This window comes from Rosa chinensis, chromosome 5 (assembly GCF_002994745.2).
Source record: "Rosa chinensis cultivar Old Blush chromosome 5, RchiOBHm-V2, whole genome shotgun sequence".
Classification (NCBI taxonomy): Eukaryota; Viridiplantae; Streptophyta; class Magnoliopsida; order Rosales; family Rosaceae; genus Rosa; species Rosa chinensis.
Genome location: NC_037092.1, coordinates 64,166,439 through 64,191,586, shown reverse-complemented (window position 1 = coordinate 64,191,586; position 25,148 = coordinate 64,166,439). Strand labels below are relative to the sequence as shown.

At 44.4% G+C, this 25,148-nt stretch overlaps 1 protein-coding gene across 2 annotated transcripts; it reads right to left on the bottom strand.

Moving 5' to 3' along the window:
* Positions 1–1,430: 1,430 nt before the first annotated feature.
* On the bottom strand, positions 1,431–7,648 carry LOC112168056 (F-box protein CPR1). Of its 2 annotated transcripts, XR_005800473.1 has the most exons (3): positions 6,496–7,648; positions 4,229–5,297; positions 1,431–2,958 (listed from the first exon to the last, which is right to left on the bottom strand). XR_005800473.1 is itself a non-coding variant. In XM_024305171.2 (2 exons), exons 1-2 carry the CDS (start codon positions 7,559–7,561, stop codon positions 2,921–2,923), a joined length of 1,104 nt encoding a protein of 367 aa, XP_024160939.1. In that variant the 5' UTR covers positions 7,562–7,648; the 3' UTR covers positions 1,431–2,920. The 2 variants fall into 2 exon arrangements, 1 of the variants encoding a protein (XP_024160939.1); XM_024305171.2 differs by lacking the exon at positions 4,229–5,297.
* Positions 7,649–25,148: the final 17,500 nt, after the last annotated feature.

Genomic DNA, 25,148 nt, shown 5'->3' with positions numbered 1-25,148 from the left:
AGGGACCTTAGACTTATATAGGCATTGATTATTAGGATTCATCCCATAATCGCAATCCTAATACTAAAGCAATTAGGCCCTGTATATTCTGTATCAATTTAATCACTTCTCATAGAAGTAAATTAAGTTTCCCAATACGATAAGGATCACACATATAAAATCCTTAACAGAATCTTTAAAGGAATCTCGATCACTTCATTCGTAAGTAACCATATGCAATTGTTGAAATCATAACGTGAATAATGCAAGTCCAATCTTACATTCTCCCACGCACTTGGACTACATTAATCACTCAACTGCAGACATTTAGAACAATGAAGTAATCACTGAACTATGCACATGAAATTGCATAGAATCCAAAAACGTAGTTCAAGCTCTGTTAAGTTGCAGCTGCCAGAATAAAGCTGAGGAAAAGAGTATGCTTACAAAAACATATCACTCCAAAACTACCAAACCAGAACTGCAGCTTACAAGAGCTCGATTGATAAAATGAAAGTAGAATAAAACTCAGTGGATATGTATATGTATATGGTCCCTACTTAATGCATATGTATATGGTCCAAACTGAAGGGTTTTGACTATCAAAATCATAAGCACAGCTTTATAACGGTATGGATCATAACCTGATGTGCTTACAACTAAAGACTAAACTGAAATGTTGATATAATCAACTAGATCCATCTATCACAAAAATCAAATAGCTATTTGCAAGATTCCAATCAACACAGAAATAACACACACACACACACAAAAGACACAGCTGCAGCAAATCATTACTGTAATGAATACCATGGAATGACTTGAACTGAAACAACAATGATTCATAAATCTCAAGTTTCAGGAAAGACAATACTAAAAAGAAAATAATCTGGAACCGCTACATGAAAATCTGAACTTTTCAGGAAACAAAATATAAAACAAAAACTGAAAAATGAAGTCATACAAGAAAACTTAATGCTCCCACTGATCCTAGGGGTCTAAATTTGGAAGAATTCCCATATCAGCTACATGTTTCTGAAAAGCTGCTACTGTTAACGCCTTGGTGAATGAATCAGCTAACTGTGAAAGTGTATCCGCTTGAACTACTTCAATTTCCCTTTGCTTCACCCTCTGTCTAACACTATAGAACTTCAAATCTATGTGTTAAGAATATTGGATCTTTTGTTACTACCAACAAGCTTAGCATAGGGTCTGTTCTGCATATCTTCCTTCTCAAGTTCATTCCTAGGAGAATGCTTCTTGCTTAATTAGAAATAGGTACCTCTCCAGGTGCACACTTTAGCATTTTAAACCTAGCCAACACTCTATTTATATAACTCTGCTGAGATAAACCCAGTAAACACCTTTTCCTGTCTCTCTTGATTTCAATACCTAGCACATAATTTGCCTCACCCAGATCTTTCATATCAGAGTTTTTAGATAGAAAAGATTTAGTTGATTTCAATAAATTTAGATCACTGCTAGCAACCAATATGTCATCCACGTATAAAATCAGAAAAATGAAATGCTTGCCTACTGTTTTCAGATAAACACATTCATCAACAATATTTTCAGTGAATCCGAAAGAAGTAACCACAGCATCAAACTTTTTATACCATTGCCTAGATGCTTGTTTCAGTCCATAGATAGATTTCTTCAACTTACGGACCAAGTGTTCGCTGCCAGGTTTAGGTACAGGATGTCGTCAATCTTCTTGCAGATCAAGAGCTGCAAGAACCAAACCATTGCATGAGCACAGTATTCTGACCAAACGCGACCCGGTTGATTGTATGGGCGGCTAAGCTTTGAAGAAGACGAATCATCTCCAAGTGTAGGTATTCAATTTCAGATTTAGAGCAGGTGACGAGTCTGGGAGTCGGGGTTTGCTACTGACAAGCTATCTGGAATTCAGAATTGGCAAATCATGATGAACTGCCAGCGTCTCGAAACGCAGGTGAAGCGGATTGACTTGATCGGCAACCACTACAGGATTTTCACCATGACATCTTATGGTATGTGCTCCGCCATATTTGCAGTTGGCTTGGCAAGCTTGGTTGGTAAGCTACTAGTGCAATTGAAATGATGGTGTGTAGCTGATGACCGAAATGCATCTGGTGACTAACCAACTTGAGAGTTGCTTGCCCCATCGAGTTTTGATGAGCTAATATTAATTTTAGTACGTAACGTAACTATATAAAATATACTGCCTAATAGACCCTTAATCTTCAAGTAGAATAGTCGGAGGCTCCTAGAACATTTGCATGTCCTGAGGAGAAATAGAATACAAAAGAACCAACGCTTAGTAACTTGATTTCACTAATGAAAATTGAAAAGTTTCTTTTTTAAAGATACTCCAATTCACAAACAATTAATAAGAAACAAAGAAGAAATTATACTGGCCAATCCCATCTTTTGACATACTACATGACTGGTCATTTAAATCTGGACTATAAAGACTATGAAAACAAAAAATTTATCAAAAACATTATGCAAACTGCAGTACATTGCATCATGGAAATCAAATGTGGTAGCCTGATAAGGAAGGCCACTATCAGATGCATAAGCAGGTGATTATGTTATGTGCGTTTTCCCTGTTCCAAAGGAGGCAATAGCCTTTGCTCCCTTATGCGGTCTATAGCAAGCACAAACAGACTTAAGCATGAACATAGCAAAGTCACCAAAGTGTAGTGATGCCTTTATAGCCATACAGTTAAGCCTTGAGAAATAAAATAAAACAACACACTGGTTATATTATCATAGGATATATCATGATCATATATCAACAACAAATATTCATAGAATAGCAGACACTGATTGCCTCCAACAAAGGATATCTTGGGGAAGATATCAAGATACCATCATTGCTATAATGGCGAAATGCAACAAGGTCCTCTAAGAAGACTTCATTTGGTCCACCCAATTGCTCTTGCAGATGTACGCTCTAAGATCTACCCCAACCAGAGATATAACAATCAATACCTGTCAAACCAAGAAAAGGAAATAAAAACTACTCCTCAGCTGAAGTGAGATGGAATATAAAAGAACAAAATTTTATTTTGACTTTACAGTCACTTCAATCTCGCTACTACTTGTTTGGTTTGAGATCAATCTTGTGAGCGTACTGAAAAGTGAAAACTGTAAAGTATTCAAAAGCTGTATGAAAACGGTAGGAATAGTGGAAATCAAGATAAGAAAATGTAAATAAAAAACTGAAGACGATGAACCTCTTCAGTTTCAAAACCAAATGTAAAACGAGCCTGAAAATTTTATTCGTTTAGATATTTCCTAGACTCTTAACAGCAACAGTTACTCTTAATCCCATGGTGATACTGATCAAAAGAGATACTTCCATTTTGCTCATCTCTTTTAATCATCCATGTCTAAGGATACAATAAAACTTGAATAAATCTCAAAATTGTTCACACATCGTCATTGCCTACATCCACTTAGGGTAACAGAACTATCCGGTATCTAGTGACCACACATAACCCAAGTCTTCAAATGATCCCATACAATTGATTATTTAAAACGATGCAAAGAAGTTAGCGAACTATCCAAATAATACAATGCTAAATCATTAAAGCATGAAGTTTACATGGTAAAACAAAATAGGTATAAGGAACCATTGTTTGTTTCAAAGGCAGCAGAAAACCAAGGGAAAACAAACAGATAAAAGTTTCAACTACATGAAGAAACAGGAGCATGCAGAAACGTGAGCAGAGTGAAAATGAGAAGTGACTAACCAAAATTCGGGTTCACAGATCAATTATATACGCAAATTAGACTCTCTATATGCAGTCATGAAACGCGTATCAAATTAAATAGGCACAGTTTTAATATTTTACTCCTTTTCTGTATTTATAATTTTATATAACATCAGGCATCTAGCAAAGCCATTTTGTAGAACACTTTTCTAATATAAGGAAGAATATTTTGCCCAAGTGCTCAATCATGTATCAAATCATATAGCATAGTTTTAGTACTTAAATCATTATCTGTATTCAAATAACATCAATCATCTAGCAAAGCCATTTCATAATCTCTTCACTGGCGCCCTTCGTCTATAATAGAGTTTAGAAGGATTTTTGGCCACTTGAAGTACTAAAACTGACAAAAGCAAATGGTACATTGAAGATATAGTACCATGAGAGTGACGCAGATTAGTTACTCATATTAACTAAAAAAATTCCAATGAGCAAATAATATAGGGATTCAAATGTGAGCAGAGTGAAATTAAGGAATGACTAACCATAATTTGAATACTGGGATCAATCCTTCATCCAAGCGAAAGTAGACTCTCTTCATATTCAATCATGTCAGGTCTATCCCTGGTAAACATATACGTCTCAAGCTTCTCTTCCTCATGACCACTCCTTATCAATTTATAATCCACCCCCCTGCCACAAGTGTAAGTCCATTTATACAGAAATGTACCAGTTTCCATCACCAAGATAGGCCTGAGATAATATCTCTCATTAGGCAGATTGGAAACCTTCAAGTTGAACAGCTTCGTCCACGACTCCGCCACGTCATATTCTCTCATGATCCACAAATCAGGAGAGCCAACATCATCAGTATTCTCACGACCAAACACACACAGGCAACCTCTAACCCAGATGAACTAGATGCTTCTCATCAAACTGGTGGTCACCAACAGGCAGCGGCATTCTTCGGAACTCCTCTTTAGCCAGATCAAAAGCTACAATATCATCACCTGTAATCCAATGAAGTGCCTCATTCGAAAGAGTCCCATAATCATAATCATAATCGTTGTAAAACGGGGGGTCTTGAATCCTTTTCCAACTGTCAGCTCTCAATGAGAAGATCTCGGCCTGCTCTTCCTTCCCCCCATGGTCTTCAAGTTTTGCGACAACTTTGTAGTCGTCAGTGGCCGACAGATAGCCAAAACCGTAACAGAGTACACCTTGATCTTTCAAGGGAACAGCAACTGGGTGAGGTAGCTTTTTGAAGAACCCAGTTGATGGGTTCCAGATAATGTTGGTTTGGTCAAAAGTAAGAGCTACACATACCAAACCGTTGCAGGAGCAAAGGAAATTGACAACAGTGCCAGGTGGATTGAACGGGCACCTAACCTTTCTCACTGAAGAATTGTCGTTAAATGACGACACGACGACGCTGCCAAGTCTCGGGATTCAAATTCAGATTCATGGGCAGTGGAGATGAGGACTCTGTGACGGAAGGTTTGGTGCTGAGAAGCTATTTGGAACTGGGATTTGGCAAATTTTGGGTCGGACAATATGATGGAGCGCCAGCGTTTTGAAACGGAGGGGAAGCGGATTAAGGATTTGATCGGCAACCTTTCCAGGATTTTAACCATCAAACATGATTCAAAATATCAGGGTATAAGATAAAGGGAATAAGGTGTCCACACTCGACACGAGAAAAGAAGCAGAAGCTCAAAATAAAATAAAAAACAGCAGGAGACGAGAGACCCACAAAAACACCCTGAAAGAAGAAGCTCAAGAAAGAAAAATTAAAACCCACTATGCTTTCCAAACTAAAACAATACAAGAGACGCTGCAATGTTAAAAGAGACTTGAACCAAAGAGCCAATCAAGAATGTTACTCTCTCCTCCACCCCTGCACCTGAATTTCTTATATTTTTTTCATCCAAAGCTTACGATGAACACACTGTAGCCCCGAAGTGCCTTTTGCCTTCTTCCCTCACCCAAAACCAAAGTGATTTTGGCAAAACAAAGTAGAAATACTGTAAGCAGGGGACTCCCAAGTCACCCAGCCTCCCTATATAATTTCTGCCAAAGATAAGAAGCTACCAGACATTGCACAACCACATGAATTTGCACGGGAGTGTGCAGATAAGTCTCAGCAGAAGTTTCCTTCCAAGGGCTTCTAATTGATCTCCATTAACCAGGTTAGTCATATTTACTTGTAAATCTCTATTAACCAATTTAGCCATTTTCACGGTAACCATATTTACTTCTGATTACAACATGCCACAAAGATTCTTTAGAAGAAATCTCCAGAGCCATTTTCCCAAACTAGATAATATTTGCCATTATATGTTGGCGATATCACAGAGTTGACTGTATCTACTTGCATGCAAAACATGATGGAATGATTGAAAACTCAAAATGCCATGTTTCAGATCAAAAACAAAAACAAAAGGAGGTTGAATTAAAATCAAGTTAAGTGACATGCTATCATCGTCATATCAACAGCACATAATCAATACAACCATCCCAATTTTGATAGGGTTATAGAAATAACAGGGTCATCACATATCATATTAAATATCAGAGTGGCAATAGCCTTTGCTCCCTTATGCGGTTTATAGCAAGCACAAACACAGACTTAAGCATGAACATATCAAAGTGTAGTGATGCCTTTATAGACACTTAAAAGTCACAACCTAAAACTGACAAAAGCATATGGTATGATATTATCGGATTCAATCAATTGCAAATGTGAACGGAAACAATTCCAGTGAATGAAGAGAAAAGGGGGCCGGTTGAAATCTGAAAATGAGTGACTAACCAAGCCAAAGTAGTGTCTCTTGATATTCGATCATTTCCCTGAAATCTGCATCGCTGCTCAACACATGCATTTCAGGCTTCTCTTCCGTATGAACACTCCTTATCAAATCAAACACAAGCTCCCCACCACGGCATAAAGGCCCTTTCTGCAGAAATGTACTAGTTTCCATTACCGACATTGGCCAGCAACCAAATATCTTCTCAGGCTGATTGGAAACCTTTAATTTAAAGAGCTTCGTCCATGAGTCAGCCACGCCGTATTCTTTCATCACCCACAAATCAAGATTTTCAAAATCAAATGCACAGAGACAGTCTCCAAAAGCCCTGAGACCCCTAAAGTCACCATCTAGAATAGGCAGCGGCAATCTTCGGAACTCCTCCTTCGCTAGATCAAAAGCTAAGATGCCAAGGTTGTCCAACCAATGAAGTGCCTCGTTTGAAAGAGTCCCCTCGTATTGAATGTCGGAATCGAGAGGGGATTCAGTCCTTTTCCAAATGTTTGCTTTTGATGAGAAGATGTGCATCTCCTTGCCCTCCACCTCACCACCAAGGATGACTTCAAGGTTGGCAATAATTTTGTAGTCGTCAGTGGCCGACAAATAGCCAAAACCATAGTAGACTAGACATTGAGGTTTTGAGGGAAGATCAGCTGGGTCAGGTAAGTTTTTGAAGAATTGAGTAGATGGGTTCCATATATACATGTTGTTTTCTTGATCCTCAAGAGTTGCAAGTATCAAACCATTGCAGGAGCACAGTATTCTGATAGGAGGGCTCCCCGGTTGTTGCGCCAATGGGCACCTAACCGAACAAATGTCTCCCAACGGCGACTGCGACGGCGCATCCAAGTCCAGTGACTTGAATCTAGATTCGGAGGCGGAGGAGATGAGGAGCCTGTGACGGAGGGTTTGGTGGTGAGAACCGATTTGGAATTGGGACTTGGCGAAATGTGGGTCAGACAGTATGATGAAGCGCCAGCGTTTTGAAACGGAGGTGAAGCGGATTAGGGATTTAGTCGGCAACCTCTCCAGGATTTGAACTATCACATGTTCCGGTAAGTGATCCGCCATTTGCAATCAACTGCGGAGCATAGGGGTTTGTAATCTCCACGGTTGGGGGGCTTTCAGGGCCTTTTACGTGAGAAATTGTGAGATACAGCACTGAGATTTACATGACTGAACTGAAACGCAGTCGTTTAAATCCTGTGCAATTTTTTATTTGTTTTAATTTACGGTGCGTTTGGATAAGAAAATTATGAAATCCGTAAGAATTTATAAATGAAGGAATCTTTTAACTCCATCAATCTAAATTTTCATTAATTACAATTTCTATTGTTTCGTTGTATCTATTTAGGATTTGAAAATAAACCCTAATGCGACTCTAGCCGCTCCCAAACCTTATTTCCTCCTCACGGCGGTACACCCTTCGAACCCTGTTTACTGCACAATGACGTCCATTGACTACGTTACCGCAAGCTTCGCGGCATCTCTCACCCTAGCGGGCTCTGATGTCATTGACATCTTGCACTTGAACAGCTCCGACAGGCGTTCAAACTCTCAGGCTTTCCTTCTGGCCAAACCAATGACAAAGAAACAGTTTGGCACTTAGGATCTGCAACGCCATTTCTGACGCATCTAGGTCATTGATGGAGCCTTCAAGGTTCAAGACAGTACCCAAGTCCGCTTTGTTTTTTCCTTTGATCTGAAACGTGATAGAAATAAGGTTTTACGGGGAGGGCCGTGATATTTTAACAAAGCTCCGGTTCTGGTGCAGCAATATGATGGCCTGGAAGATCCTCTTGTCATCCCCATGTATCTGCTCTTTTTTTGGGTCAAAATCACAGGTATCCCGCCAGCCCTAGAAGAGAAAAAGATGATCATGAATATTGCTTCTGTTGCGGGTAAGTATTTGGATTTTGATCAAAGACTGTATGATAATAATAATCAAATTCGGGTTCATGTAGCTCATGCTATTTCCCATCCATTCTTCTTGAAACGGACTCTCAACATCATCCCTGGAGTGGTGAAAGAGATTACTTTTTTCTATGAAAATTTGCATGGAATATGCAAAGATTGCCATCTTCTGTTTCATAAACAGGATGTTTGCCCTACTGTTGATGCCGAGGCTGTGCATAACACCACTACAAGATCAGAGACATCAGAGAAGTCGCTCACATCCCATTTTCCAGGTTTGTTTGATCTTCGTTTCCAGAATGGATCGTTCAAATTTCAAGGCCTGCAAACACCGCTACTGCCTCCAGTAGTGCGTAACCTATTTGGCACTTCTGCTCTAAACAAGCACTGCAAGCCTATTGTAGTGCGTAGTGAAAACCTAAGGCCTGTTGAGGAAGGAAATGCCCTAGCCTTAGTTCCTGTGGATGTGGAGTCATCAACTGTGAGAAGAAATAGGCCTGCATCACCGTATACGTCCCCAAAGAAACTGAAATTTATGTTTAATGATGGTGAGACTGCTGCTAGCTCACCTATGATGCCCAAGAAACTGAAAGTTCCAGAGTTCCTCACCAAATTCTTTGCTAAATCACTGGGTCTCATTGAAGCTCCGGGAGGTGTCTTAGTTCCTAAGGAAGGATCACTCTCTAAGGAATCTATGCAGCTAGTCCAAGTGGAACAAAAGAAGAAACGAGGCCGGCCTCTGGGCTCCAAAAACAAGAACTCTTCAAAGGGTAAGAAAATTGCAACTGAAGAGGTGCTTAGCATGCTTTGCCCTGGAAAACCTCCTAGCCCTAGTGTTAAGGGCAAGGAAAAAATTTAGTTTTTTCTTTTGAACTAAGCCTATTTACTTGTCATTGTAACATAGTTTCTAGGCTTTCTTTAAATAAGTGAGCATGGCTACCGTCAAATGATCGGACCTAATTTATGTATCGCTGTAGTTTTCACCACAAACTCTTTATCTACCCAGAGATGGTAGAGGGATGATATGTAATTATCCTTTCTAGCTTGAGAAATATTAATATATCGACATGATATTCTTAAAAAAAAAATTTAGGATTTGAAATGTGTAATAAATTAAGAAAATTTAAAACAAATAAAATAAATAAAATAGAAAAAAACCTTGTTTTGGAAAAGAAAATTGAATATTGCAGAGGAATTCGTAAATAATACCTATTTTGGTGGAAATTGAAGGGGGGAATTTATATAATGAATTCCTTCTTTTTTTTTCCACAAATAAATTTAAAATTTTCAATCTGATAATGCCAAACGAGGGAATTAACTTGTAGGAATTATGAAATCCTTACTTTCAATAAATTTCATCATTTTTTCCCTCATCCAAACACACTCTAGAGAATTACTATTTCGCAAATCAAATTCATCATCTTCCACTCCCGCTTACAATAAGGAGACTTATGCTCTTGATACACTTACTGTACTTACATGAGCATTTGCAAGCATAATTAGCTATAATGAGCCACACTTATGATACCGCCAGTAGTACCAGCTACCGCCAACTGTGTGACCTACGGAAACACAGCCAAACATGCTACAGCCCGAGCCCCGGCATGCCCCCAGATCACCGCTGACGCGCCTTGCCAAGTTAGTATCAGAAGCTTCAGAAACTGAGGAATGAAGCACATCAGTCCCACATCGAAAACATGGAGAAGATCAGTTCCCTCCTCACCTATAAAAGGTTCTCTCCTCTCTCCTCATGAATAACGCATTTAATACTTACCTACTGTTACTTTGTCAACATAAATGCATTGACTAACTTAGGTATCGGAGAAGAGAAGACCGCCCAGAGCGATCTCCCTCTAATGCCCTCTGTATTTCACTTGACAGGTAGCAGTCCGCCCATCGGACTAGCGTTAACAAAGGCTTAGCTATCGCTGAACTTTAGACATTAACATTGGCGCCGTCTGTGGGAATCCTTGAACAAAAGGCCATCCCACCACAACATCCACCATGACTAACAGTAGCGGGGGAAACGCTGAAGAGCAGGCGGATCAATCCACCAACCCAACGATCAACGTTAATCCAGCGATTAACTTTAACCGAGCACTATTCAACACGCTGGTCAAACCCCAGCGGGGAACCCCAGGCTACTTCCCAGATCCCGCCAACCCAAACTATAGCAGAGGCTCAGCCGAGCGGCAGCCGCCCACCGGTGCAGGACCTCGCCGCTATGTATGAGCTGGCACAAGCGGACCTTCACAAAGCAAATGGAGAGCGCGAGCAGGAGCGCAGAGAAAAAGTCGAGGCCCAAAAGTAGGTGGCCACGCTGATGTCAAGATTTGATGAGCTGAAGAAGGCGCTGTAAGCAAACGCCAACCCAGAGCAAAGCGAGCAATCGCTGAGCACCAGGCGCAGTCAGCCCAACACGGGCGGGTTGGTACCCAGACCAATCATACAGATGCAGGTACCGCTGAACCCACCAGAGCTACGGGGAATGGGACCACCTTCTCCGCCCCGACTAATGTTGGAGCAGGAGGCGGAGTCACAACCGCACACCAGCCGCTCGACAATCAGGGCTAGAACCGAGGGTAATATACTTGTCTCCAGGCGAGAGCTGGTTCAGCGGAACATCCAGGAGGGACCCGATGGAGACACAACCGCCCTAATATTGGAGCGGATGTAAGCAAAGGCTAATCCGGGTAGAGGCAGGCGCCCAGCGCCGATACCAAATCCACTCTTTGCGTCCAGACCAGGACCATTCACCTCCAGGATCCTGCATGCCATCCACCCGGTGCACGCAAAGACACCAAAGATGTCACATTACAGCGGCATGACTGACCCCTTTGTCCATATGAACACCTTCAAAAAAGTCACCAATAACAAGGGGTTCGATAACGCCACCCTCTGCCACTTGTTTAGCGAAACGTTGGATAGTGAGGCAATGAGTTGGTTTTTTGAGTGTCCGCCAGGGTCTATCGACTCATTCCATGCACTATTAAATGTTTTCCTCTCTCGGTTCATCCTGTTGGCGGCCGGACACCACAGTACAACTCAACTATTCAGCCTCAAGCAGGGGCGGAGGAAACGTTGAAGGCGTTTGTCACCAGGTGGCGAGCGGCAACGTCCCTGTGCCGCGATCTTGATAAGACAATGGTGCTGGCAGCTTTCAAGTAGGGATTCCTCAATGGGCAATTTCTCTATCACCTCAATTACAATCATCCAAACGCCGTTACGACCATGTCATGAGCGAGGCTGTCATCCATGCACAGGCAGAATTCATCACATATGGAGAAACCCGACACCAACACCAACACCTGTAAAGTCCACCCAATCCTCCGCCAGCCATTAGGAAACCGCTAGCAAAACCTCTACTGCGCCGCCAACTGATAAGAAGAGAGAGTGGCAACAGGGCAACCACCAGAGCAAGCGGCAGAAGGACCAACATTACAATAAGGGCAGCCGCTCATTCCATGGGGATAACCGTAATAAACAGACGGAGTCATCCCAGCGGTACGCAGTGTTTACAGTCCTCACGGCCTCATACGAGGAAATATACGACCAGTGCAAGGACCAGATCCTGCCACCACCCCTAAGAAAATACCCAAAGGGTAGGAAAACCCAGAAACATTGGCAAGTGGTGCAAATATCATGATGAAAGCGGCCACAACACCAACAATTGCAACGCCCTCAAAACAGCCATTTAGACCTTATACCAAGATGGTAAGATGGAACAATTCAAGGTGCACCAACCACCACCTGTGATTGCCAACATTGAGGCCTTGGGTTGCATCAACACCATCGACGGTGGTGCTCCAATCACCAACATGTCCCACAGAGCCAAAAAGCTCTATGCACGTGCTAACCACCCCAAAGAGGTGTGCAATATCCGCTATGAGAGGTCCGCTAAACTCCCAAAATCTTGTTGGGAGCCCATTACCTTCTCAGAGAAAGAGGAGTGTGGAGTACATCTGCCCCATGATAATCCATTCTTGATCGACGCCATACTCGATAAATGGTCAGTGGGAAGGATCCTTGTCGACAGCGGGTCCGTTGTAAATGTCATCTTCAACAGGTGTTACGACAAACTTCGGCGAAATAGAAAACTACTACAAGATCATGAGCCATTGCTTAGCTTTTCCGATAAAGTCACACAGCCATTGGGATCTGACTACATGTGACTAATTATCAGCGCCAGTCCACCAGTGGCCAAAATCCATACAGAGTTCATCATTGTGGACTGCTTCAGTTTATATAATGCCATCATTGGTTGACCAACACTTAACAAACTCAAGTGCATCATCGTCGGGTACATGCTCCTCATGAAGTTCCCTACTCCCAACGGAACAGGCTGTGTGAAGGGAAGTCAACAACTGGCACGAGAGTGCTATTCCATAACTGTGGCACGATCAGCGCGCTGCCATGAAATCCTAACAGTGGGAAATCATGCAACGACACCAAATATCTTTGAGGACCCCAGGGATGACGAGAAGAAATACGTCAAAAAAGAGCCTGTCAACCCAGAAACATCCTTAAGGTTATCAGCATCTCCGACAAGCACCCTGAGCAGACAGTCCGCATCGGCGCTCAGCTAGACCCAGAGGTAGCGGCTGAGCTCACCTAGTTTCTACGTGACAACGCCGCCGTCTTTGCATGGTCTTACGCTGACATGCCGGGCATCTCCCTTGATATCATCACACACAAATTGAGTATCAAGCCATCCACCTACCTTGTCAAGCAGCAGCGAAGGGCCTTTGATGAGGAGAGATACCGTGCAATAGGGGAAGAGGTTGCCAAGCTCCAGAACATTGGATTCATCCGCCAAGTGAATTACCCTCAGTGGATTTCCAACCTGGTCATGGTAAAAAAACCCAACGGAAAGTGGCGAATGTGTGTCAACTTCAAGGGCCTCAACAAGGCATGCCCCAAGGATAGTTTCCCGCTACCTCGCATAGACCAACTGGTTGATGCAACCGTTGGGTACGAGCTACTCAGCATGATGGATGCCTTCTTCGGCTACAATCAGATCAAGATGCACCCTGGTGACCAAGAGTGCACCTCCTTCACCACCGACAAGGGCCTATACTGTTACAATGTCATGCCTTTCGGTTTGAAGAACGTTGGTGTAACTTACTAGAGGTTGATGAATGGTATGTTCGCTGAACATCTGGGAAAAATCATCGAGGTCTATGTGGACGATATGTTGGTAAAGAGCATAAAGGCTAGCGGAGACGTGGCAAACCTCGGAATCATATTCGCCATTCCCTTAGCTTACGGTATGCACCTTAACCCAGAAAAATGCTTCTTTGACGTCACCGCTAGCAAATTTCTAGGTTACATAGTCAGTGAACGGGGCATAGAGGCCAACCCTGACATGGTACAAGCCATCCTCAACATGAAGGCTCCAGAGTGGAAGAAACACGTTCAGAATCTCTGATGCGGCTGAAATAGCCTCACAATTTAACCCTGCAAAATGTAGTTGTCAGTATAGGATAAGCAGGGATCATTCAGTCCGGGGATTGTAGGGTACACCTACACAAAAAGGTCAATTAACAAATAAAAGAATAAAATGGGGGGTTTTCAAATTTGGTTCCTAATCTACTTAAAATAAAAACAAAACAAATAAAACTATATACAGTGATCGACTTCCCTAACCTAGACCAATATCACTCGGAAATTACTAAGTGTAAAAACAGAAAATTCATTTCAACAAGCTACAAAAATGTGCCCATCTTAAATGCCTAGATAAGAGCCCAAATGAAAAGCCTCAGCGGATCAATCCATTTATCTGATTCGTTCTAATGTAGGCTTGGATCGGAAAAGTCCTTACCAAGCCTAATACTACTAATTTTCGAAAACACTCAGCGTAATTCTCTTAACTAGTAGTATTATCTAACCCTCGAATCAACTCACACGTGCAAATTAACCATTACACATAGAATTTAACACGTAATTTCCAGAATCATTTAATCATTAAAGCATGATTTTTACCACTCGTTAGAACTAATTACTACTTGTTTAACTCAGCGTCTTAACAAATAACAATTACTCTTGGCAAATTAAGCAAACACACAAGAACTCTCACCGTTATTCTAGCATGCAAACTTATGAACCTAACTCTGAAAATTACCTAAACACGTAAAAGGGCACAATATTGTAACACGCATCATAAAAGAATTCTCGAAATTAATCAATAATAAACTGAAAATCTCAAAAATATTAATAAAAATATTCTGAAAATTTCATGTCTCCAATTACACAACTCGCAAATCCGAACACACAAAACCGAAACAAAAATTATAAGTAGAATCATAGTTACACTTTGAAGCTTTCCTCAGCGGCTTAGCAACAAGGTGATGAATTTGTCTCTGCTATGGTGGTGGAGCGTCCTTGACTCAGCGCCTAAGAGCTTCGTAGATTGATGGATGGATGGTGGTCATGGTCTTGTAGGAGATGGAGGTTTTAGAAGTGAATTGGGCAGTCTTGGAATGGTTTTTTGGCCAGGAAGTGATAGGCAAGGAATTATCTTGGCTAGGAAGTGATACAAATTCTGTTCGGGACGTTGCCTATTTATAGGGGAGCATTGGTTGGCTTTTGTCGATCATACCCTTCATCATTGGACGGATGGGATTGCATCGTAATTCTTTCAATTTTCCAACTGAAACATCTCCTTGAAGGCCTTAACTCCTCTCATAATGGGGCAATTCCTTTAATTTCCAAGCTGAAACATCTTTCTCTTATTTATTTTCCAGTTAAAACATCTTTCTCCTTTATTCCCCAACTGAAAACGTCTTTCTCCTTTATTCCCCAACTGAAAACGTCTTTCTCCTTTATTTCTCTTCTTTATTGCTTGGTCAAATATCTTAATGCTTTATTTTATGACTCCATCATTGCTGTTTCCAAGAGTTCCACCAGGCAACGTTTCATACAACAAGCAGGAGAATATCAGAATTTTCTAGAGAAAATAAAGGGAATTAAAATATAAAGACCGCAAAAACAGTCGACAGTGAGGAATCCTGATCCAGCTAGGATTTTTCATTAATTTTACTTTTTCCGCCTATTTCACTCCACACACTCAACAAGACATTCAAAATGACTTAATGACTCAAAACACTAAACTAAGGGAGAAACAAGGCTAAAATGGCGCACATATTCAATAATATCGTCACACTTTTTGCTCCTATCAGTCTCCAGGGAAAACTAACCGCCCTTTCTCGGTTTATCTCTAGACTCACTGACATATGTCTCCCATTTTTCAAAGTCCTGAAGACAACCCACAAGAAGGTCATCGACTGGAGCCCAGACTGTAAGGCAGTGTTCCAAAGCTTGAAAGAGTACTTGGCAGTAGTTTCGCTCCTCTCTATCCCTGTGCAGGGGGAGACATTATATATATACCTAGCGGTATCACAGTCAGCGGTAAGCTGCGCCATTATCCGGCGGGACGGCCAGGATGAGCTCCCCTTATTCTACGCCAGCAGAGGCATGATCGGGGCTGAAACAAGATATCCCCCCCTGGAGCAGCTCGCTCTCGCACTCATCATTACCGCTAGACGCCTTCACCAGTACTTTTAGGCCCACACAATTCATGTCTTAACAAATCAACCGCTAAGGCAGGTAATGCAGAACCCTGAGCACTCGGGATGCCTCAGCAAGTGGTCCATCGAGCTCAGTGAGTTTGACATTGATTACAAACCAAGAACTGCCATGACAGGCCAGGTGGTGGCAGACTTCATTGCTGAGCTCATCGAGCGACAGGTTGAACCCAGCACGGAAATGGTAACCGCTGAAGAACCAGCTCCCCAACAGTCAGACTGGAACCTACACATGGACGGTTCCGCTTGCGCCAAGGCCAGTGGCGCCGGAGTCATCTTAACAGGGCCAAGGGGACTGAACGTGGAATACACTTTAAAATTCAACTTCAAAGCCTCAAACAACATGGCGGAGTACGAAGCGCTCATCGCCGGCCTACTCCTTGCCATTGACTCAGGGGCTGACAGTGTCAACATATTCAGCGACTCCCAGTTAGTCGACAACCAGGTCAACAACAGTTTCCAGGCCAAGGACCAACAGTTAGCCGCATACCTGGGTTACGTCAAGATGCTCCTAAAAAAATTCAAATTTCACACCATCAGGCATATCCTTAGGGAAAAGAAAGTCTAGATTCACTGGCCAGACTAGCAACCGCTCAGCCACACCAAAGTCCAGCGGACACAAGGGTGGAATGTCTTGACAAGCCAAGCATCACAAAAACCATAGCGGAGATCTTTAACATTGAGGTCAATCCCAGTTGGATGGATGAGATCATCGAATACAAGCGCAATGGGACATTGCCAGAGGACAAGGTCGAAGCACAACAGCTCAAGAGGAGAGCAACCCACTACAACATCCAGAATGGCAAGCTTTACCACCAGGGGTTCACCCACCCCAACCTCCGGTGTCTAACCCCAGAAGAGGGAAAGGTCGTTCTGGCAATGATACACGGCGAGGAATGTGGAAACCACTCGGGCGCTAGATCCTTGGCCAATCGCACAATGCGACAAGGCTACTTCTGGCCTACGCCTGGCGACGACGGTAGGAGGGTATCAAGATCTTGCCACAAATGTCAACAATATGCTGATCTCCCACATGCCCCGGCGGAACCACTGTCCATCATCATTGGTCCATGGATTCACTCCACGTGGGGCCTGGACTTGATGGGAAAATTCCAAACCGCCAAAGGCCAATTCAAATACATTATTGTCGCCATCGACTAGAACAGCAAGTGGATAGAGGCAGAGCCACTGACGGCAATAACTACCACTAAGGTAACTCACTTCCTCTAGAAGAACATTTATTGCCGCTATGGTGTCCCCCACACAATCATCACAGACAACGGCACACAGTTCAACAATAGGGAACTCATATCTTTCATCGCCAACCTGGGCACCAAGATGAGTTTTGCATCTGTCGCTCACCCCCAAACCAACGGCCAGGTCGAAGCAGCAAACAAGATAATCAAGAAGCCTCTAAATAAGAAGCTCGACGACGCCAAAGGTTTATAGGAGGAGAAGCTGCCGGAAGTTCTCTGGACCATCAGAACCACCCCAATTTCCGCCACTAAGGAAACACCATTTTGTATGATGTTAAGAACTGTAGCCGTCTTACCTAATGAGGTATCTCAGCCTACCGCTAGGGTCGAAGCCTAATGCCCTGAGACCAAAGGTGAAGGCGTCAATCTCGACAGGGACCTCCTAGAGGAGAAACGACACAAGGCCTATCTGCACAATTTGCAAAACAAGCAACTGGTCTCACGTTTTTATAACGCCAAAGTCAAAACCCGGAACCTCCAGATGGGGGATTGGGTAATGAAGGAAGTTATTCCGCCACCAACAGCAGTCCGCCCAACTTGGGAAGGTCCATACAAAATTGTGGAAGTCGTTAGCTCTGGCACGTTCTACTTAATGGACAAGGATGGCGTCACAACGACCCACCCTTGGAATACCGAACACCTTCGGTATTACTACAAATAGTCAGGCTGCTACCCTAGAGCATCTTGGCTTAGCTAAATTTTTGACTCAATATTTAGCTAAGGGAAGCTACCCAATGGGTACAACCCCGCTTTTTGTAAACACTGACATATCAGTTATCAATGAAACGAGGAATTATTCAAACCATTGTCTCCAAGTTCAAGCACAGGAATTAAAGGGCAACGCTAACAAAGTTCGGCGGACTACGTCCACTACATCGTGCACTTGGAACAATTTTAATCCCTTTAATGTTTCATTGAGTCACAAAACAACAGTAAAAAACTCTAGCGGTAAAATCCACATTCAGACAACAAATGATCAAAAGGAATACGACACTGAAAATTCACACTTCCATCCATGCAGGGTCGGGACCACCCGCCCAAAAATAGTCAATTACAAAAAAAAAAGTACGTATGCAGGCTTCGGCGACATTACAATACAAAGGTATCGAGGGCAGCGTCTTCAACAATTTTCAATACCGCCCTGCTCATCCACGACCGGCGGTTGCCCATATGACTTGTTTGGTTGGAGCCATGCTCAGTCGGGCTAGGGGTCATGATGGTCTCGTCAGGCCGGGTACGATCCGCCACAACATTGGCCCTGGAGACCTCGGACTGGGTAGGCACTGGAGTCTGCTCGGAGGTTTCCGCTGGGTCATCATCACTCTCCCCACTGCCGGAGTGTAAGCCAGGCTGAACCTCTAAGGACCCGCCCCCTGGGGTTGACGGCTTGCTGGGTGTGCTGGCGGACCCGGACGCCTTCGCCCAATCAATAGGGCCCTTTTTTGTCAAAAGCTCCACGTTGGCAACAGACCAGCCTTCGCCTCATCCATCAGCGCTTGCTTATATGCTGCAGGCTACTTAAAGGCATCCACATCGGCGACCTCGACATCGCTCCTCTCCGCCTCCAGCTGGGCAGCCACACCCTCTAATCTTTTTACCTCGGCGGATTTGGCGGCAGAGTCTTTCTGAAGAATGTCAATCCTCTTAACCTTGGCCGCCATCTGCTATTTTAGCTAAACTATGTCTTGCTAAAGCCAGTTGATGTGATCATTCCTCTCAAGGTTTTGCTCAATAGCAATCTTCAGCTTGCCGCGAGCATCCAAGGCATCGCATTCCGCCTCGTTTTCTTCTGCTAGCGGGCCCCGATGGTCTCCGCATCGACGGCATCATCCTCCTCATCAATATCATTCTGCCGCTGTTTCTTTTGCAATACGACCCGGGTGGCACCAACGGCAACAGGTTGGGATCTTGTCTGCGGCTTCAGCCCCACAATTGTTACTGCCTCTTTTGAGGGCACCACCCTCTCCCGCTGGGACCCATGTTTGATGGCGGGCACCCCCTCCTTCGGTTGCAGAGGCGCAGTAGGGAATCTACTTCCACCCACTTCCCTCTGATCAGCGCCAGTCCTCGGCTAAACCACGGGCGAACCATTGGCACCAAGATGAGAGTGGTGCGGCATCGGCAACACCACTAGCACATAGGATGGGCTTACCGCTAGTGTCCCAGGATCAACGGTGGTTTGCTGGGCCTCCAGCCCAGCGGCGTACATAGTCTCCAAGAAATTGTTGATCTCTGCACGATCCATAGCTTTCTGAAACGCCTCGCGACTGGCTTTATTTCCCGGCAGTGATTCTACAACCATTGTGCAAATAAAAAAATAAAAATAAAAAAAGGTTGACAAGTAACAGGTCGGTGATTCTGCTTACCAACAGCGCGTGTCAGTTTCAGATCAACCACCAATTCCCACCGGTGAGCAAACGGAGGTCGAGCAGGTTACGATTCTGCCAACAACCTCTTATCTTCGCCAGGCGACACTGCTCCTCACAAGTCAAGTTGTAGCGAAGACCCGCTACACAAGAAATGAAGCAAGGGTTAGAATAAAAAACACAACATAGTATAGGCACATCTTACGGAAGGTATCCGCCAAAATGCAATCGCAAATGACTATCGACAACCTCGGATTGCCTGGAACTCTGACTTAATCCTATACGTCGGCGCCCCTTCATTCTCACTGGCATCATACTCCCACCCCGAGACCGCCACGCAATAGGTTGCCCACCAGGGAGACATCGAATCTTTCAGATTCTCTATCAACTTGGGTGCCCCCTGGCAGCGGGAGAGGTTCACCTGCCCGCTACACCCTTGCCGCCGCACATATGAAAGCTCGTAGAAGTGAAGTACCTCAGCCATGCTCGGCCCTTCACACCTCGATAGGCGCCACAACGAGTTCAACGCAAATAGCAACCGCCACATGTTGGGGCAGATCTGCCCAAAGACGTGACCAAACTCGCATACCAAGATTTGAAGATTGGGAAGTAACGGGAAGGTCACACCCTGGAGGAAGATGGCCTCGTGAACGGCGACATGTCCGGCAGGCAAGATGGAGACCTTATCAGCGGCATTCGGCGGTCGCAACTTCACCACGCCGGGGAGACGAAAGACTCGCTTCACACGGTTGACTGCAGCCGCCTACATCGGCCCTCCCGCCTCATCAACTGTGGTGCCGTCGGCCAGAACTCAAGCTGATTCAACCTCCTCCCCGCCAGCCTCTCTCACCAAGCCAGCGGAACCGCTAGCGGCGCTATTGCTCGCTAACCGTTCCTCCCGCCTTTTGCTAGCGGCAACTTCCTCTCTTGCCCTAGAACTCGAAGGACGACTAGCACGACCCATGGAAACCTCCCAGGGTATGGTCTGTAGTGGCACAATGTCTAGCAGTTCAGACGGTGAGGTTTCTACAGGGGCAGACGGACTCAACGAGTCAATAAACACCCTATCCGCCACATTGAGCGACTCGTCAGACCCGGAATCCTCACCGCTCAAGATATCTACGACGCTAGCCATCCCACAACCCTAAAACCCAAACCAGTCAGTTCGCACAAGATCTAGGATATCCCTTTATGTGTTGCATCCAAGAACATCAAGAACAATTACCTAGAAAATGCCAAAACAAGAACAAAATGCACCTGTATACTCAACCCAGATTCAACCATCTAACAAGTCCCTAGACCCCAACTCTATCAAACATCAAAACCCACCCCCAAAACTCGCTTTACACCCTCAGCACACACTGGGGAAGAACAGATAACACCCCAAATCGAAAACCCAGAAACCGACAGAAGCAAACACACAAAAATCCAATAGAACAGGGATGAGATTCAGAGTACCAACCTCGAAGGTGAAAGTATTGGTGCGATCGAAGGCACTTCTCTTCACTACAGGAGATCTTCGTGCTTCAAAAATCGATAACTTCACGGAATCGTAGCAATCTTCTAGGAACAAACGGCAAAGCTTAAAGACGACGACACTAGGTAAAAAGTACGAAGTGTCAAACCTCCAGGTTTCCCTCTCTTTTATGTCAACATCAAACTAATCTAGGCCGTCCGCTGAAAAACGACATCGCACCACAATCGTACACGTGCCCCACAAATGCACTTACTCTCCGGATTAACCGAGGCTACAAATCAATAATTACTCGCATTAATGGCGAAGAGACGGGCGTGCTGAAAAGACGTTATCACACACGCTAACCCAATCTATGATGGCCACGTGTCGGGCATTGTCAAACGAAGCGTCTACCCGAAGTAACCACTGACGAGGAAGACTACGAATTGATAGAGTCTCCGCCCAACTCCGCTATCGGAACTTCTCTCTTTCCATCTTGCAAGCGAGATAGTCTCCGCTAAGCGCAACTCCGCTAGCGGAACTTCTCCCTTTCCATCTTGCAAGCGAGATAGTCTCCGCTAAGCGCAACTCTGCTAGCGGAACTGCTCCCTTTCCATCTTGGAAGCGAGATAGTCTCCGCTAAGCGCAACCCCGCTAGCGGAACTTCTCCCTTGGCACCTTGGAAGAAAGACCGCTGACCTCAAAGCCATCCACAAGGCTGCCGCCAGGCAGGTCCGCGTAACATGGCCGGCCACTGATAGTCAGCGGAGGGACTCCCCATAATGACGATTCCCGAGGCAATGCCTCACTTTCACAACGACCGCAATGCCGCGTTGCAGTCAAACCATGGTCCTCCGGAACAGATGAAGAGCTCATCAACAGTCTTCGACGGCCCTTATCAGGCATGTTGACCGCCGCCACTTGGGTATCAAAGAGTGGGTTCGCTACTTAACACCCTCTGCTCAGCGCAGCTCCCCTCAACAAACAATACACCGGCCAAATGAAGGTCTATCTTAGCAGGGGAGTGGGGGATTCCCTAGGGGGCCTAGCAGGGGCCCACCTGAAAGGGTATAAAGCGTTTGTTCAGTAAGTCCATGGTTGACAATGCACTGACGCTAATTATGCTTTTGCAAGACTGGCGGAAGCAACGCTTCCAACTGCTAGGCAACTCCCCAACCAAGATTGCCCTCCTTGACTGGGGACTTGGGGACTTGTACTTACATAGGCATTTGCAAGCATAATTAGCTATAATGAGCCATGCTCATACTACCAATAGCGGTACTGACTCCCACGACCTACGGGAACACAGCTAAGAAGGCTACCACCTGAGCCCTAGCTTGCCCCCAGATCACCACTGATGAGCGGCCACGTGCCGTGCCAAGACATCATCAGAAGCTCCAGAAGCTGGGGACTGAAGCATATCAGTCCCACATTGAAAACATGAAGAAGATCAGCTCATTTCTCACCTATAAAAGGTTCTCTCTTCTCTCCTCATTAATTACGCATTTAATACTTACCTACTGCTACTTTGTCAACATAAATACATTGACTAACTTAGGCATCGGAGAAGAGAAGACCGCCCTGCGCGGTCTCCCTCTGAAGCCCTATGTATTTCACTTGACAGGTAGCGGAAGCTCTTAGAATAGCATAGGTAATGGTCCGCTCATCGTACCAGCGTTAACAAAGGTTTAGCCACCGCTGAACTTTAAACATTAACAAGGCCCAATTTGTAATAGCCGATGTTCGGAGATCGAAGAAGGCCAAGAAGACTCACAAAAGCCGCGACGGTGTTGGAGACTGCGACGTTGATGGAGGCACAGGAGATTGAGGAGATGATGAAGCAAGTCGACGGGTTAATTTCGCTCTGGATGGGCTGAGGAAGGGTCAACTGGTTCGGATCAGATGACAATGTCTTGGAGCTTGACGACCCAGGAGTTCGAGGCTTCAGGTGTCTGGCTGAGGAGGAGAAGTGGGAGCAGTTTTAAGGCTGAGATCTTCTTCAATGCCAAAGCCGCTACGGTAGACGTTGGTAGATTGTCTAGCTTCTTCGGCGGCCTGCTTGCACCATGCCAGCAGTTCATCCTCTGCTGCTCTCTGAAGCTTCGAGAATTCTGAGGGTGAGTGAATTGTGCGTGTGTGGTTTTGTGGTTTATGATTTCATTTTTTTGGATCTTTGAAATGCTGGCTTGGTTTGTGGAATCTAGGTCTTACTGTGTGTGTACCTACATATGCCAGAACGAGCATAATTAGCTATAATGAGCCACGCTCATTGTACCGCCAGAGGTACCGACTCCCACCAAAGGGGTGACCTGTGAAGGCACGGCCAGGCAGGCTACCGCTTGAGCCCGGGACCGCCCCCAGATCACCCCTGACGTGCCGCCACACGTCGCGTCAAGATAGCATCAGAAGCTCCAGACGCTGGGAATCGAAGCACATCAGTCCCATATCGGAAATAAGAAGAAGATCAACCTCTTCCTCAACTATAAAAGGTTCTCTCCTCTCTCCTCATTAATTTCGCAATTACTACTCATTTATTGTTATGCTGCCATATACAGTGACTGACTTAGGCATCGGAGAAGTGAAGACCGCCCAACGCGGTCTCCCTCTAACGCCCTGTCTCTCGTGTTGCAGTAAACGGAAGACATCTAATCCTTGGAGTAGTGGTCCGCCCACCGGACCCGCGTTAAACAAAGAGTCGGCTACCGCCGGACTTGAGCATTAACAGTGTGTGTGATTTAGCTTTGAATTGGTGGAATTTGGGGTTGCAGAGCCAAGGATGAGGAGGAGTAGTAGAAGGAGTTTCCAATTGGCAGCATGGTGGTGCTCCTTCATCTGTGAGGGATTTCAGTGAACAGGCATGGGAAAGAGAAGGGCGTCAATGTGCAGGTTCTTGTGCATTGCAGGTGAGTCAAGAGTCTGAGTTGGACTCATGGCCGAGTTGAATGAGTTGTTGTTTGGAGTCATAAGCTCATGAATTGATTGAGCTGTGTTGTTTGTTGGAGTTAAAAGATTTCCCAATTTCCCTATCTGTGAGAGGTTTTATGTTGTTCCCCAAAATGATCGAGGCTCAGGGATCTGGGGTTAATGTGATCAACAAAGACGCAGCTGATTTGTTTTTTTTAAAAAGTTGCAAATTGTCTATTTTAGTCCTCTCTGTGGGCCCGACGGCTTAAAAATTTGTTGGCTGACTCGTCCCACATCAACAGTAAATGAAATTTTTGGATGACGTTAGGAGAGTTGGACACGAGTGATGGAAATTGAGAGTTCAGGGGTAGTCTTGATCGAATTGGAAGTTCAGGAACTGACATGAAGAATGAGTGAAAGTTCAGGTAGGTAAACTGAAATTAATCCTGATTTAAACACTTTAACCTAGAAGCTTCAAAACCACTTAAATGACTTATCTACTACTCTGAACAGCAAGATATGAAGTAGGTACGGGAATAGGTTTGTGGTTTACAACGGAGGTCATATATGACACTATGGAGAGTTCACAAAACTCCTCATTGTGAAGATGAGGACTCTGTGATGGAAGGTTTGGTACTGAGAAGCTATTTGGAACTAGGATTTGGCGAATTTTGGGTCGGACAATATGATGGAGTGCCACCATTTCGAAACGTAGGTGAAGCGGATTAAGGATTTGATCGGCAACCTCTCTAGGATTTTAACCATCAAATCTTCGGCCAAGTGATCCGCCATTTGCAATGAACCGAGGAGCTCAGACAGTGGGGCTGCAGGGTCTTATGTGAGATTTACATGATTGAAGTGACTGCATATGAAACGTGGTGGTTTACCTATGTTTTCTGTCCTTTTCGATTGTTTTTTGACATGCACTAAGTTTTTTGTCGTAAGTAAAAGAAAAATGGCATTACTTAGCTTACACACAATGATTGATGAAGCGCCAGCATTTTGAAAAGATAATGAAGCGGATTGAGGTTTTGATCGGCAACCTTTCCAGGATTTTCACTATCACATGTTAGGGTAACTGATCCACCATATGCAAATTGGCTTCGTTGCTCTTCACGGCTAAATACTACAAACAATTGATAGGCCCAAGGTTTCGCTTTCAGGGTATTTAATGTGAGA

Bases quoted from the DNA above. Each gene is read 5' to 3' on its own strand.
- LOC112168056 (XM_024305171.2), bottom strand. From the start codon at position 7,561: ATGGCGGATCACTTACCGGAACATGTGATAGTTCAAATCCTGGAGAGG. The intron at 2,959-6,495 runs GTTAGTCACTCA...TTGGTTTGACAG, and splicing joins AGAGACACTACTTTGGCTTG to GTATTGATTGTTATATCTCT.